The sequence below is a fragment of the Tupaia chinensis genome, unplaced genomic scaffold (assembly GCF_000334495.1).
Source record: "Tupaia chinensis unplaced genomic scaffold, TupChi_1.0 Scaffold000113_1, whole genome shotgun sequence".
NCBI lineage: Eukaryota > Metazoa > Chordata > Mammalia > Scandentia > Tupaiidae > Tupaia > Tupaia belangeri.
In genome coordinates, this window is record NW_006159577.1 from 4,967,613 (window position 1) to 4,983,287 (window position 15,675).

At 39.0% G+C, this 15,675-nt stretch overlaps 1 protein-coding gene across 1 annotated transcript in view; it reads right to left on the reverse strand.

Moving 5' to 3' along the window:
- The window catches only part of PLEKHA1 (pleckstrin homology domain containing A1), an 80,550-nt gene that overhangs the window by 16,069 nt on the left and 48,806 nt on the right, over positions 1-15,675 (reverse strand). Inside the window, exons 7-10 of the mRNA XM_006143935.3 lie at positions 14,040-14,183; positions 12,266-12,334; positions 2,242-2,306; positions 1,351-1,414 (exon numbers count right to left, since the gene is read on the reverse strand). Coding sequence (XP_006143997.1) covers positions 1,351-1,414; positions 2,242-2,306; positions 12,266-12,334; positions 14,040-14,183 — 342 coding nt within the window. The remainder of the gene's footprint in view (positions 1-1,350; positions 1,415-2,241; positions 2,307-12,265; positions 12,335-14,039; positions 14,184-15,675) is intronic.

The following is a 15,675-nucleotide window of genomic DNA, read 5'->3' on the forward strand; positions in this document are numbered from 1 at the left end:
ACCTGCCGGTCCCTAAATAAATAATTCTTTTATAAAAAAAGAAGGTACCAAACAATAAAAATGACTGCCTGGATATAAGATTGTATGTTTTAAAAACCACATATTTCTAACTTCTTTTTTTCATCTTTCAGATTTTTAGGGAGCTGGCAGGTGCTACGGTGGTTTAAGGCACTGGACTCCCACATGGTTGACTGCAGTTTGAGTCCTGGACCTGACAGCTTGATTTCTCACTTTCCCTCCCTCCCCCACCCCCGTCTGTCCCTCTCTGGTCAAATTAAAATAAATAAATAAAATAAGTCTTTGAAAAAAATTTTTTTTGCAATAGGAGTATTTAACTTTTTTAAAGATACATATATATGTATTTTTTTCTTTTTAAATTAATAATGCCTATTTAGGGAAAGCAGGTGGTGTGGTGATTAAGGTGCTGGATTCCACATTGCCAACTTTGTGGTTCAAGTCCTGGACCTGGTGGCTGGAAAAACACACTGGGCGTGTGTGCATGCATGCCCTATATTCTGAGAGGAGGATAGAGGAGAAGGGATTGTGGAGTGGCCATCCCCCAGAGGGAGTGATTTCTCATTTTCCTTCTCTCTGGCAAGTGCATGCCCCTAATAGCAAAAAACTTTAAAAAAAAATAAATAAACCTCTAAATAATTCAATAAGGTAAGCAAAAAGTACATTTTAAATTTAAAAGTAACATACTACCATTAGTGAAACTGTAAGATCTGCTGTCTACTTTCACTATGGGTTTTGCATAAAACCTTTGTATAAAATTAACAAAAAACCAGGTAACGGAAAAATCAAAATTCTACAATATGTTTGAAAATAATCCAGTTTGAAGATATGCACTTAACATCTAAGTTAAAATAGCATTTCTTTTCCTCTAAATACTTAGTTTTATTTCACAATTTTTTAAGAAAGAATACCCTCATTTCTTGAATATAACCTAACAATTACCCTACATATAAGTGATGAATTACAGTTGTCATATTTCTTTTAGCTTCAAAAGTGACAAGTTTATGTTTATTTCATTTCTAAAATTATCAACTTATTTCTTTTTAGAGAAATTTTTTGCTATAGGGTGTGTGTGTACTCACTGGAGAGACAGAAAGTGAGAAATCACCCCCCCACCCCCCCGGGGGAATGGCCACACTACAATACCTTCTCTTCATTCTCCTCTCAGGATTTGGGCACGCATGCACACGTGCCCAGCGTGAGTTTTAAGCCTCCATGTCCAGGACTCAAACAGTGGTCAACTACATGAAAATCCAGTGACATAACCACTACACCATCTGCTGGTCCCAAAAATTATTAACTTATTAGGAGGATCATTGCCAAATAAGAACTTACCTGCACATAGAAAGTTCGTGATGTTGTTACAATTTCAAAAAGGTTGTCCCTCATCATTATGTCACTGTTATAGAAAAAAATTATTCAATTATACTTAAATAGCAATTCTTTGATAATTTCTCTTTCACTTGTTTACTCGGTACTTAACATATGTCAATGAATAAATATTACAGATAAACACTGATTTAATAAACCAAATTTTATCATCTTTTTTCATGGGTTTGCTCAAAGAAACAATGGGATAGCTAACATTTCCTTTTTTTTTTTTTTTTGGAGAGGTTTTTCAGTATAGGGCGCGTGCACTCGCCAGAGAGAGACATAGAGACAGAAAGAGAGAAATCATCCCCCAGAGGGGATGGTCACGCCACAATCCCTTCTCCTCCATTCTCCTCTCGGGATCTTGGGCACGCACGCACACGCGCCCGGCATGAGTTTTAAGCCACCGGGTCCGGGACGTGAACCGCGGTCGACTATGTGGGAGTCCAGCGACATAGCCATTACGCTAACTGCTAGTTCCTGCTAATATTTCCTTTTAATGCACTATCATACAGCACCTTTCAAATACTAAAATAACAATACCTCAATTTGTCAACTGATGGTATACGTTTTCATATTGAAGTTTTCTCTTTCCATTAATAAGCTATTTCTAAATTTTTAGTTTTCAAGTAAAACATATTCCAATACTATAATCTGAGGGTTTTGAAAATTCTAGCACATCCTAACTATAAAGAGTTAAAAATGATACTAGAACTAATACAGAGAAATATTTTCTACAAGCACATTAATCAAACAAATAAAGCAAAAAAAACAAAACAAAACAAAAAAAAACAAATAAAGCACTATTCTGTATTGTTACATTACGCCAAGCAGCAAGTCAGAGCTGTTCCTTACCTCTGCTTACATTCCTGGACTTTATGAACCTCTTTAAGTGGTATTACACGAAGAGGTTCCTTTTCCTGGCAAAAATGAAAACAGATACGATATTTAGTCTTAAAATCTTTTCAAGGATTAGTTGTCTTATTTGGAGATACTTGTGAAAATTATGTTTCTTTCTTGAAGCACGTCTAAGACAAAAAAATCTACCTTTTTAAACCACTTAGCATCAGAATAGCTAAAATACTATAATGTTATATACAATGTTGTTTGAAATAAGAAAAATGTATATCGCCCTTGAACACATTATTTATGGCCCTGTTAAAAAACCATTAGCCAGCAAACTGTCCCTGGCCAGCGCCTGTGGACAGGAAGTGCAGTACTTTTACTTTTGGAAAGCCACTCTGATATACAAGGCACCAGAGCAGAGAACATCCTGCTTCTTGAATTTAAATTTGTCATTTTACTAATATAACTTTATAGGAACACTTTTTTAAAAAAAGATTTGTTTATTTAATTTTATTTATTTATTCATTCATTCACTCATTTTAATATGAGAGAGAATGAGAATGCCAGCCACCAGGTCCAGGACTCGAACCATGGTCAGCCATGTGGGAGTCCAATACCTTAACCAGCACACCACGTGCCAGACCCTGAACACATTATTTTAACAAGCATCATTTATTGAACATTTGCTAAATCCTGGAATCCTGGGACATCTGATGGGTTTGGGGCTTTTTTTTAATTTTTTTTTTTAAGTATATAAGGAAGCATTCATTACATTTTTTGAAATTGTCATTTCTGATATACATAATATCACTGTTCATCTTTGAGGAGGTACAGTATGGTTTTGTAAAGCATGCATACAGTGTGTAATAATCAAGTCATGGATACAGACATTCGTCTTCTTCTACATTAAATATTTTATTGTGCATATTCAGTAACAGTTCTACAGAGTTTGAGGAAGTATATGTTGAACTGTCAGCTGGGGCCAGCAGATGGCGCAGCGGAATTGTCAGTGACATTTTTATACTACTGTGGTACACTATTCCATAACATTTTCTACTATTAATAATTTAGATGCATTCTTGTGTTTGTTACTCATTTTCTCCTGGGTCCCTCCACTTTGTGTCAAATGACAAGATATTGTTCTCTATGGCTTTAAATGTGTCATCTCACACATTCCACAACCCTACAATACATGTACTTTTTAAACTGTCATGTGCTCTCACTGGAAAGAGAAAGTATCCACTAATTGGCACGGTCATGCTGCGATCCCTCTTCCTCCAGTCCTCCTTCCCATTAGGACTGTACACACACAACTGAGCTACATGTTTTTCAGGCTACCAGGGCCAGTATTCATTCAAACCATGGGTCAGCCAAGTGGCTCCCTTACCACTGTGCTATGAGGCCAGCCCTACATGTACTATTATAACTCAAGGAAATTGAGGATTAACATGTTAAATATCTCACCCAAGGTTGTGAAACTAGACGTAATACACACATAGAAGATATAACTGGTTCCAATTAGCATGATATTTATATGATACATTCCATGAAATATTCCTTATGTATTTTATTAAATATAAAATTAAAACATACCATTATTTTACATAGCAACAAGAAAAACTATGACAGAACACATTTTAAAGTAAAATCTTTTTTTCAGTTGTTTTTTTGTTTTCTGGGGTTGTTTTTTTTTTTTGCTATAGGGTGCATGTGCCAGCCAGAGAGAAAGAGAAATCACTACCCAGGAGGGATGCTACTAAGTACTTCAGTGTATTTTCTCAAACACAGATAGACTCTCGTATAACTACAGTACAATTACGAAAACCAGAGATGGAACACCGATGCAATACTATTTATCTAATCAACAGACCACACTGAGATTTTGTTACTGCCCCACCAGTTTTCCTTACAGCCAAGGAAGAAGCATTTTCTTAACCAGGATACAATCAGGGATGGTACCTTATAGCGTTGTATGTCTTAGTCTCCTTTACTGTGGAATAGTTCTTTCTCTTTCATGTCTTTAGAGTTTTAAAAGACCCAGGCCAGTTATTCTGTAGAATGCCTCTCAATTTAGGTTTGTCTAGTGTTTGTTCATGCTGAGATCCAAGCTATGTTTCTGACAGGAAACCACAGATGTGACACTGTGTTCTTCTCAGTGTGTCATATCTAAAGGCACATGATGGGTTTGTCCCATTACTGGAGTGGCAACTTTGATGTCTTACTTAAGGTCATGATCACCACATCTGAATAACTATTCTTTTCTTTTCCCCATGTCATTATTTTATGTATTTACTTTTTTTAAAGATATTTTTTTGCTATACGGTACATGCACTCCCCAGAGACAGAAAGCAAGAGATCACCCCTCAGTGGAGATGGCCACACCAAAATCCCTTTTCTTCAATTCTCTCGGGATTTGGGGCATGGATATACACACACCCAACATGCATTTTTTTTTTTTTTGGAGAGGTTTTTGCTATAGGGCGCGTGCGCTTGCCAGACAGACAAGAGAGAGATAGAGACAGAAAGCGAGAAATCACCCTCCAGGGGGGATGGCCACGCCGCAATCCCTTCTCCATTCTCCTATCGGGATCTTGGGCATGCACGCACACGCGCCCAGTGTGAGTTTAAGCCACTGGGTCCAAGGCTCGAACCGTGGTCGACTACGTGGGAGTCCACCTACATAGCTATTATGCTAACTGCTCGTCCCTCCAACATGCACTTTAAGCCACTGGGTCGGGACTCAAATCGCAGTCAACTAAGTGGGAGCCCAGTGACATAACCATTACACCATCTGCTGGTCCCTCCGTGTCATTATTATCTTGTGGGGAGATATTTGGAGCTTATGTAATTATTCGGTTTTCTGTGATAATTTTGTCCACTAGTTCTATCAAACATTGGAGACTCCTGCCATTACTGGTATAGTGGCTGCCAGAGGGCAACTTTTCTAACTCCATCCATCTACTTACAGATACTAAGCTACACTTTCACTGTAAGGAAATGCTCTTATTTTTTCATGACCTGTTCAATATATATGGGTTACACTCCATTACTATTATTATTTATTGTGTTACTCAAATTGTGCAAGTTTTGGCCACTGGGAGACTTTTCCAGTTGGCTTCTGTGTCCTTTTGACAAGTCCTCCACTGATCTGTGGGCACTTCCTTGTTTTCTGGCACTACCAATGTTCTGGGTTCAGCTTGTACTTTACTTGTTTCATCTCTGAAATCAGTCATTTCTCCAACGGGTCTCAGTTCATTCTGTTTATAAAGCTGATTTGGGGAGACAATTTTTGTTGATCTCTTCACTCAGCCACAGCAATGTCACGACAGATGAAAATATTTCAGTGCAGTTTTAAACTGTATTTCTCTAATTACAGGTGACACTGAGTATCTTTTTGTATTTTTAAGGTCCATTTTAGTTTCTTTCTAAATGAACTATTTTTGCCCTTTGCCTATTTTCCTATCAGATATTTCTCCTTCAATTTTTTCTCTTTGTTTAAGCTTTGAAATAATCATGAATTCAAATAATAAATTTACATAAAGGCTGAAAATATAACACAAAGAACTGATTTTCCTGAATTATTTCAGAGTGAGCTTTTAAACTGGTCCACACTATCCCTGAATACTTCAGTGTGCATTTTCTACAAAGAGACTCTCTCTCTGACATAATTACAATACAGCCATCAAAATCAGGAAACTGTTCGCAAAATGTCTTTATTAGAATAAAAAAATTCAGTTTGGAATCACAGATTACAACTGTTTTTCCTATCTCTTTTCTTTCCTTTAGCCTGGAACAATCCCTCATTCTTTCCTTGACTTTCATAATCTTGATTCTCTGAAGATTACAAAGCAGTTATTTCACAGACTGTCCCTCATGTGGGTGTGTCAACTTTAATTTTTCAGTCGGAATTGTATATGCTGAATCAATGGAAATGTCTATGGTGCTGGCTATCGTTTCTGCTCTCAACTGTCAATCCTCTTCAATTACAGCATGAACAAGATTTTTTCCTACAAACTGATGTGGCTGCAAGTGTCATCTTCAACATTCTTTAGTCTCTTTTTAAAACAAGTTATCCAGGGACCAGCAGATGGCATAAATGATTACGCTGCTGGACTTGCACAGAGTTGACTGTGGTTAAAGTCCCAAACCCAGCGGCTTAAAAACCAATGCCAGGTGCCTGTGTGTGTGCACCCAAAATCCTGAAAGAAGCCTGGAGAAGGGATTGGAGTGTGGCCATCCACCTGGGAGGTGATTTTTCGCTTTCTGTCTCTCTGTCCCTCCAGTGAGTGTACATACCCTTAGAGGAAAAAATCTCTCCCCCAAATAAAAATAGTTATTATCCACATATAAACTGTTGATTTCTTTCAGGCATTGTCTCCATAAACTTTTCATAAAGAACCAGTGATTTCACCATTCTAAGAACACCCAAGCTTCAGCAAAAATTTGATGTTTGCTCTTGCTTCAATCTGGACAGAATTCATGTTGTCCTGATACAGGTTCTTTTAAAACTGATGTCTTACCCTTAATGCTTCAAACTAGATCTTGGTCAGATACGTTATAACAAGACCACATGAGATGATTTTGGTGCAAAAATATTTTGAAATCCATGCATAGTTTTTTATAATATACATTTTTCATGAACTTTTTAAAGAACCCACGTTTATTAATATTAATAGAAATGTATAAATACATGAATACTTTGTGTTTATTTACGTCAATATATCCAATTCCAACCTAATATCAGAATTTTCCCTCTTCTATGTTTATTACTGCCTTTTTTAAAAACTTAATTTATTAATTTCTTCCACAAAATAAAGAGAGAGAGAAAAAATAGACACCCTCAACAGGGTTCTCACACCATGACCCACTCCCAGCATCAGCTAGTCCAGATTACATGTGAGCACACAGCTGGCCTGCAGAGGGCGGCCCTGGGACTCAAACCCAAGACCTTCTCATTCACAGTTACCACTGTGCTATTGTCTGGTGCCTTCTTTGACCAAGAACTATATTATCCTTACTACATTTCCTTATTTTATCAATAAGTTATACATAACCACTCTTTACCCCGTGCCACCACGCTATTCCCTATGTGGATGCCTTCCTCTCCCCTCGCCTTGCTGGGCTACTCCCCAAGAGGACGGCTTCCTCATCCTCAGTGGGCTGTGACTACTCACACCATGCTATGATGGTTCCTACAACAAGCGGAGGAAAAGGGACTGGTGTGGCCATCCCACTGAGGTGGGGGTGATTTCTCACATTCCTTCTCTCTCTTTCCTGCGAGCACATGCACCCTAGAGCAAAGAAAAATTGGGGGGGGGGTCACATCTGGGGACCTTCCTGAGGATGCCAGACACGCATGTGCCCAGAAGCCAGGGGTGGCTAAGGCCGGGGATAGATGGCAGCATTAGGACCCTGTTGGGTGTGTTGTCTCGCTCAAACTTGAACACACAAACTTCGCATTCACATTCCAGCTCCTCTGAGTCACTTTTTGATTTGAAGCCATCACTGCCCATGTTTTTATGCCAGTAAGTGTATGTGATGCAGCATTTCTTAAGAATATTCCATTGTGTCTCTGAGATGTTCTTCCATACTGCCAATGTCCTTTTCCTCAGTTTGGATGCTGGTGTTTTCTGGAGCTTACCGCAGGTGCTGTGCACACGGCAAGCAGTAACTAGAGCACACTTGCTGCATGACTGTCCCTTGCTTTCAGCAAATCTAAGACACACACCCCCACTAAGATTTCAGAAATGTTAAAATGAGGGTGAGAGGAACTATGTACTGTGTAGTATTATAAAGGTCAACAACTATAAATGTATTTAAAGTGTTGGCTGCATCTCAACTCCCCCAGCAAAACTGAACTCATGAAGGCCAGGAACTATCACTAGTTATCTCTTTACCTCCAGTCCCAGAACAGTGCACCAGGGTCATGGAGAGCTCAATGAATGTCTGCTGACAAATGACTCTCCTTACAAGTATTGGTATTAACTAAAATCAATGAGTCAACAAGTTAACCAACCACAAGTGTAATCTTCTAAGACACCAGAGTTGATAGTTTTTATTTTTATTTTTATTATTATTTTTTGCTACAGGGCATGTGCGCTTGCCAGACAGACAGAGAGAGACAGAGAGACAGAAAGTGAAAAATCACCCCCCAGGGGGGATGGCCACGCTGCAATCCCTTCTCCTCCATTCTCCTCTCGGGATCTTGGGCACGCATGCACACGTGCCCGGCGTGAGTTCAAGCCACCGGGTCTGGGACCCGAACCGCAGTCGACTACGTGGGAGTCCAGCAACATAGCCATTACGCTAACTGCTGGTCCCAAGAGTTGATAGTTTTTAAACCCAGTAAGTACTACTTCTAGTTGAGGCTATGAAACACTGAAATCTGAAAGGGCCCCTCCCCCCCCAAGCTTAAATGGCTATTCTTGCTATGCTATGCCATTTTTCATTCACTTAAAAACACTTGTTATCTACCAGGTGCCAGGAACTGTGCTCATAAAAGGGTAAAGTAGAGCGGCCAGCAGGTAGTGTGGTGATTAAGGCGCTGGACAGTCCCACAGGGCTGACCACGGTTCAAGTCCCGGACCTAGAGGCTTGCTTTCTCACTTTCCCTCTCTCTCTTTTCTATGTTTCTCTCTGGTCAAATTAAATGAATGAATAAATAAACTTAAAATCCATAATTCTTTTTTTAAAATAGGGTAAAATAAAGTCTTTATACTCAAGAAGCTTATTTAGTTTAGTGGCAAACGCAAGCATGCATGATTACAGAACACAGTGGGAAGTAGCATGATGGAACTATGCGCCAAGTACCATGGGACGTAAAGAGAAGACACTTAACTCAAAATCTGAACGCTTCCCAGAAAAGCTGACACCTGAGGTGAGTCTCAAAACATCCCTTTCCCATTCTCTGGTATTCCACTGTCCTATACAGTAGTTACTACTTAAAACTCTGTCAATTTAAGTTAATGAAAGTAAAATAAGTATTTTTTTTAATTAAATAAAGCCAGTTCCTCAATGAGACTAGCCATTTTCCCAGCATTCAAAGCCACTCGAAACCAGCATGAAGTCAGTGGTACTGAACACCACAAATAGGGAACCTTTACACCTGTGCACACTGGACTATTCTGGTGCCTTTTCTCAAATAAAATATATAGTCTCCCTTTCAAAGGTTCCAGAAAATAACAAGCAGAACAGATGTTTAAGGTACAGAAATGCATTCAAGTTAACCATAATCTATTGAAGGATTCAAGACACATGGCAATAATATTTTAAAATAATGATGCTACTCAAACAAATGAAAGAGTAAATTCGACCGATAGCGGGAGCAGAGAGCAGACCCCTGAGAGCCCTGAGCAGCCCCACTGCTGCCATCAGCCTAGTTACTATCACACCCTGGGAGAAGACGCAGCTGCTGCAGCCAGCCCCAGTCACCACCACTGTAACCATGGGCAGGACAGGCCCAACAATGCTGGCCCTACAGGAGGCTCCCCACATACTACGTACGGAGACCCTATGGGCGTGGACCACAGTATTCCCACCCTCCTGTGCAGGGAGAAGTGATGGAGGTTGCTGACAACCAGAGTGCAGGAGAACAGGGCAGACCAGGGAGGCAGAATATGTATCAGGGTTATAGATGACGATTCACAGGGGCCCTCCTCACCAGACAGCCCAGAGAGGACGACAACGAAGAGGGTAATGAAAATCAAGGAGATGAGACCCGAGGTCAGCAGCCACCTCAACGGCGGTACTGATGCAACTTCAATTACTAATGCAGACGCCCAAAGAACCCTAAACCACAAGATGGCAAAGGGACAAAAGCAACCGATCCACCAGCTGACAATCTGTCCATTCCTGACGCTGAGCAGGGAGGGGCTGAGAAAATGCTGGCTTATCATCTCTATCATCATCCGATTTAGTCATCCAACAAGTGAATATGAAATTCCAGCAATAAGAAATGAACAAAAGATTGGGGCTGATAGACCTTAAGTGCTTGCTTTTTGCCCGCTGACGAGATAACTAGAACTACCTGCATTATCTATGCAGTATGGGATTTTTATTATTTTTAACCTAAAGATGTCTCTCTTTTTTTTTCTTCCTAACCAACTGAGCTTTATTTGTTGTATAAACCAAACCACCTAACATCTTTCAGGTGAAAAAATACTAAATTTGAATAAAGATATTACAAAATGAATTAGAGCCCAATAAAAATTAGCTTTAGGGATGGAACATAATTCTACTCAATTAATGCAAATATGTCTATAGACCACAGATTAGTTTATTTTTAACACCCATAATGCCATGAATTCATAGGGAATAGGTTCCAGTAGCTCAGGCTCCTTTCCATTGGTTCTCACAAAGTGTGCTTCTCTGGGTGGAGCAGCTGGCGCTTTAGTTGAACCCAGGTACCTTTCTCTTTGGCTATTTTCTTTTTCTGGTCATTTTCCTTCACACGTTTTAGGAAGCTATCTCTGCTCTTAGAACAAGATGTCTCTTTTTGGCAATGACAAATGTGTTTTTTTAAAAACCCTGGTTTTTCTCAATACACCTTTAAAAGTTTTTAAATTGTTTCATATCTGGTCAAATTGAGATTTTTAAGAACTTCATTTTTAATTTGTAATAAAAGTTGACAATTTGATTTTTTTCCAAAAAAGTCAACGAACTTCAAGCACCTGTTAATAAAGGTCTTACATAATTGTCAAAAAAAATGAAAGAGGGAATTCTGATCTTTGACTCTATTTTCAGATAGGACAAAAACATTTTATGTAAAGCAACTTAAGGGTCAATCTGTGGGACAGCAAGCGGCATGGTGGTGAAGGCGCTGGACTCCCACATGGCTGATAACATTTCGAATACTGGACCTCGCAGCTCCCTTACTCACTTTCTTGTTCTCCCTCTCTCTGTCGAGTATATGTATCCTATAGCACATTAAAAAATAATAATGAGGGACCAGCAGTTAGCGTAATGGCTATGTCGCTGGACTCCCACATAGTCGACCACGGTTCGAGTCCCGGACCCAGTGGCTTAAACTCACACCGGGTACATGTGCATGCATGCTCAAGATCCCAAGAGGAGAATGGAGAAGGGATTGCGGCATGGCCATCCCCCCTGGGGGCTGATTTCTCGCTTTCTGTCTGTCTCTGTCTGTCTGGCGAGTGCACATGCCCTATAGCAAAAAAAAAAAAAAAAAAAAACTCTCAAAAAAAAAAAGAAATAATAATGAACAAAATTTAATAATTTTTTAGAAGAGTCAATCTGAAATAAGAAAATGTCAAGAGGAGACAGAAATAAGAAGGGACTTCAAAATGGAATCAAACTAAGAATTCATTTTTGTGTAAAAAGTCTGAAATCCATACATAGTTTGTCTTTATAATATGCTTTCTTTCCCAAGAGCTTTCTGAAGTCCCCTGATAGAGAAGGTTAAATGTTGTCCTTCAGAGACTTAATTCTTCATACCAGCTCCTCCAAATGCCACTTTAAAGAAAAGCATAAATTAGGATGGGGGCAGTTCTAATATTTTTAGATCTTTCAATGTGTAACGCCTATTTGAAGATATTATCTTTACTCACTATTTAAAATTTCCAGAGAGTATGTGCAGTCACCAGAGACAGAGAGAGAGAAAAGAGAGAGGAAGAAAGCATCAGCCAATGGGGTGTGGCCACGCCACAGTCCCTTCTCCTCCTTTTATCCATCCTGTCAGAATCCAGGACACACATAGCACCCAGCGTGTTTTTAAAGACGCCAGGGTCAGAATTACAACCATAGTCAGCCACCTGGGCTCTGTTTCCTTAATCATTAATCTTCAGGGCCAGCACAATATTCTCTTTTTGTTTAAGATATGTTTAACAAAAATACCATTAACCAAAAAGTCACACAAACAACAACAACAAAAAAAAACAGAAAAAAACAAAAAAACTGAACTGTGGGTACCTCTCAAAAAAGTATCCAAAAAAATAAAGAGTCAAAATATATACATAAGCACTACAATGTAATACTTAAAACATTTTGCACCAACATTTATGACACAATAACATACCAGTTCAGATTTGAAGTAGCCTATTGAGTTTTCATCCAACTGAAAATATCTTCTCTTCCAGTTTTTCATCTATCAGAGTTAAACACAGACATCAGACTTGTTTCTAAGAATGTCAAATGTTCACCACTTAATTATTCTGAATATGAACTCACAATCAGAAATGCCATGAACTGAAGGACCTCACAACTCCCTCCCCACAATCAACCCCCACCCATGTCCTAATCTCCTGTGAGAAGATAAGTAAAACCCCTTTCTTTTGCTACCCAGGTCTTGAACTCCCAATTCAAGGAGTGGCCTGAATTTCAGCTTTTATTATATGATTTTATGACATGATTTCATATTTCAATGCTCTAAAAGTTTTTTTGTTTTAAGCACTTCCCCTTCTCCCCCTCCCGTACAAAGTAAAGAGCAAGCACAGGAAATGTTATTAAACCACATCAAGTTTCTCTATCTGCAATAGGCATGAATTCTTCTGAGTGCTTCATACATACAGTAAAGCAACAAACACTGTAAACCTGTTTTGTACAAATATTTTTCGCCAATGAAGTACAGTTTTTGTGAAAACACTGAAATATCTTTAAGGGATTGGTATCTTGGATCTGAGTAAACAGAAAAACAAGGACTAGTATCTCAAAAGCCCTAATTGCACACAACTGAGTATCACAGCTTGATGAGGATTCTGACACACCTACGTTCTATGGTGAGAAACCTTCAGCCCTTACTTTCATTTCCCTTAGCCTTAGGAAGGTCAAGCAGGGCCTGAAGAACCTGCCCTCAGCTGACTTGAGGCAATTAAAGTTCCCAGAAGGTAATGAGAAGTCAAACAGAACTGCCATTAGTTTTAAGTACTTCTTCACTCATGGACAGTTTTTTTCTTTTATTTTCAAACTTTAAGGTTTATCTTCTCATAAAATTCTGAAGACACACTCACACAGAAAGGATGGCTTAACTTTTTAAAAAGCTCCACAGGAACCTTAGAAATATCAGTAAATGGCTCCAGCACAAATTCTCCATCATGGAGCTGATTATGTGATTATGCCAGGTGCTGTGAAAGGTTATATGTCTCCACCAGAGAGACAGAGAGATAGAAAGCGAGAGATCACCCCTCAAAGGGGTTGGCCAAGCCACAATCCCTTCTCCTCTATTCTCTTCTTGGGATCTTGGGCACACAGCACACACACCTGGCGTTGAGTTTTGAGTCATCGGGTCCAGGACTCGAACCACGGTTGACTACGTGGGTGTCCAGTGATGTAACCATCACGCCATCTGCTGATCCCTCTCTTAATATCTTTTAAAAACAAAAAGAACCACTCCAGACAGTAGATTTTATATGATTTTCTTTCAAAAAGAAACCAAGAGCCTAAGAGGTTAAGTCAGTAACTTAAGGTCACAGAGCTTTCTGTTGAGGTTGGCTCCACATCAAAACTAATATTGGATCCCTCCATACCCATTTCTCCTTCCTGCCTCTGACCTGCCATCACCCTACCAGAGCTCTCCTCTCCAGCCCATTTCTGGGGAGAATTAATAGAAAAATTTTCTGGAATAAGTGTGAACTGTTAGGAAAGCTCACTTACATGGAAGGTCGGTGGTAACAGGCATTATTTTACCCTGCCTCCCACGTAAGTACTGAGTTATAAACATATTACTCCTCTTCCCTGACTTCCTTCCTCAACATGTGCTTTGAGCCTTTCAGTCAAAAAAAAAAAAAGCAAATTTGTGTTTGCTAATATATACTCATTTTTCCTTATTTCACACATTTTGTCAAGCTACTCACCACTGCTCCTTGTTTTACACAATATCCAGCTTTGATAATTGCACTATCTGGAGGTGGCTTAGGAGCAAAGTAAGGAAGATGGCTTTGTGACCGCTTCAAATTATTTCTCTCAATACTTTCACCACATTCACTTACTTCTTCTTTCTAAAACAAAGCACAATAAGTAAATTCCCTCCTTGCTTGTCTAGCTCCAAATTATTTTATTTCATATTGTTATCCTAGCAAAACATGTTATCTATCGTACTTCAGCAAGGAAAGCAAATTTTTAAAAATAACTTAATTTTATTTATTATAATTTTTAAAGTTGCTATAGGGTACATGCACTCACCAGAGAGAGCAAGAAGAGGAAAGTAAGAAAGGAAGCCTCCAAATATAGCACTCGAAATCATGGTTGGCCGTGGGGAGGGCCAGCACCCAACTACGACCCCACCTGCTAGAGTTTTCTAATTAATCTAAGATACTTTGTCATGACTGTTCTGTCATGGATAAATGCACAAATTGCCACTTCTCTTATCCTGCAAAAGTCCTGCTATCAGTGCCTTTGGGAGGAGAGGAGTTATAAATTCCCTCCTTGCTTGTCTAGCTCCAAATTATTTTATTTCATATTGTTATCCTAGCAAAACATGTTATCTATCGTACTTCAGCAAGGAAAGCAAATTTTTAAAAATAACTTAATTTTATTTATTATAATTTTTAAAGTTGCTATAGGGTACATGCACTCACCAGAGAGAGCAAGAAGAGGAAAGTAAGAAAGGAAGCCTCCAAATATAGCACTCGAAATCATGGTTGGCCGTGGGGAGGGCCAGCACCCAACTACGACCCCACCTGCTAGCCCCAGAAAAACAATTTTTAATTAGAGTTTTCTAATTAATCTAAGATACTTTGCCATGACTGTTCTGTCATGGATAAATGCACAAATTGCCACTTCTCTTATCCTGCAAAAGTCCTGCTATCAGTGCCTTTGGGAGGAGAGGAGTTAAATTTTCTTTCAAAATAATTACATAGATTCACATAAAGGTGCTAAAAATAAAAATGTAGAGGAGATCCCATCGATCTTTTAACCAGTTTTCCCAATGAGGGAAACTGTCTTATTAGAGTACATTATTAAAACCAAGAACTGACATTGGTACTTTCCAGAAACTTTATTCAGCTTCACCAGTTTTAACATGCACTCGTTTGTCTGGTGTGTACATGCAGGTCTATGCAATTTTAACCTATGTGTAGATTTGTGTAACCACCACCAAGTTCAAGACACAGAATTGTTCACCAACACAAGGACCCCTTTGGCTTCTCCTTTAGAGCACCTATCCCTGGCCACAACTAAACTGTTTTCCATCTCGCTATTTTGACATTTTGAGAATATAAATGGAAGCATACAGATGATCTTTTGAAATTTTTATTCATTCTCTGGCGATGCATCCAGGTTGTTTCTTATATCAATACTTCATTGCCTTTTTTTGCTGCATTCCATGGTATGGATGTACTTCTAAGTTGTTAAACTACCTATTAAAGGGCATCTAAGTTATTTTTGGATTTTGAATGTTAGAAATAAAGCTGTTATGAACATTCATGTACAGGTTTTCATGGGAACATAATTCTCCATTTTTCTGGGATAAGTGCTTACAAGTGCAAATGC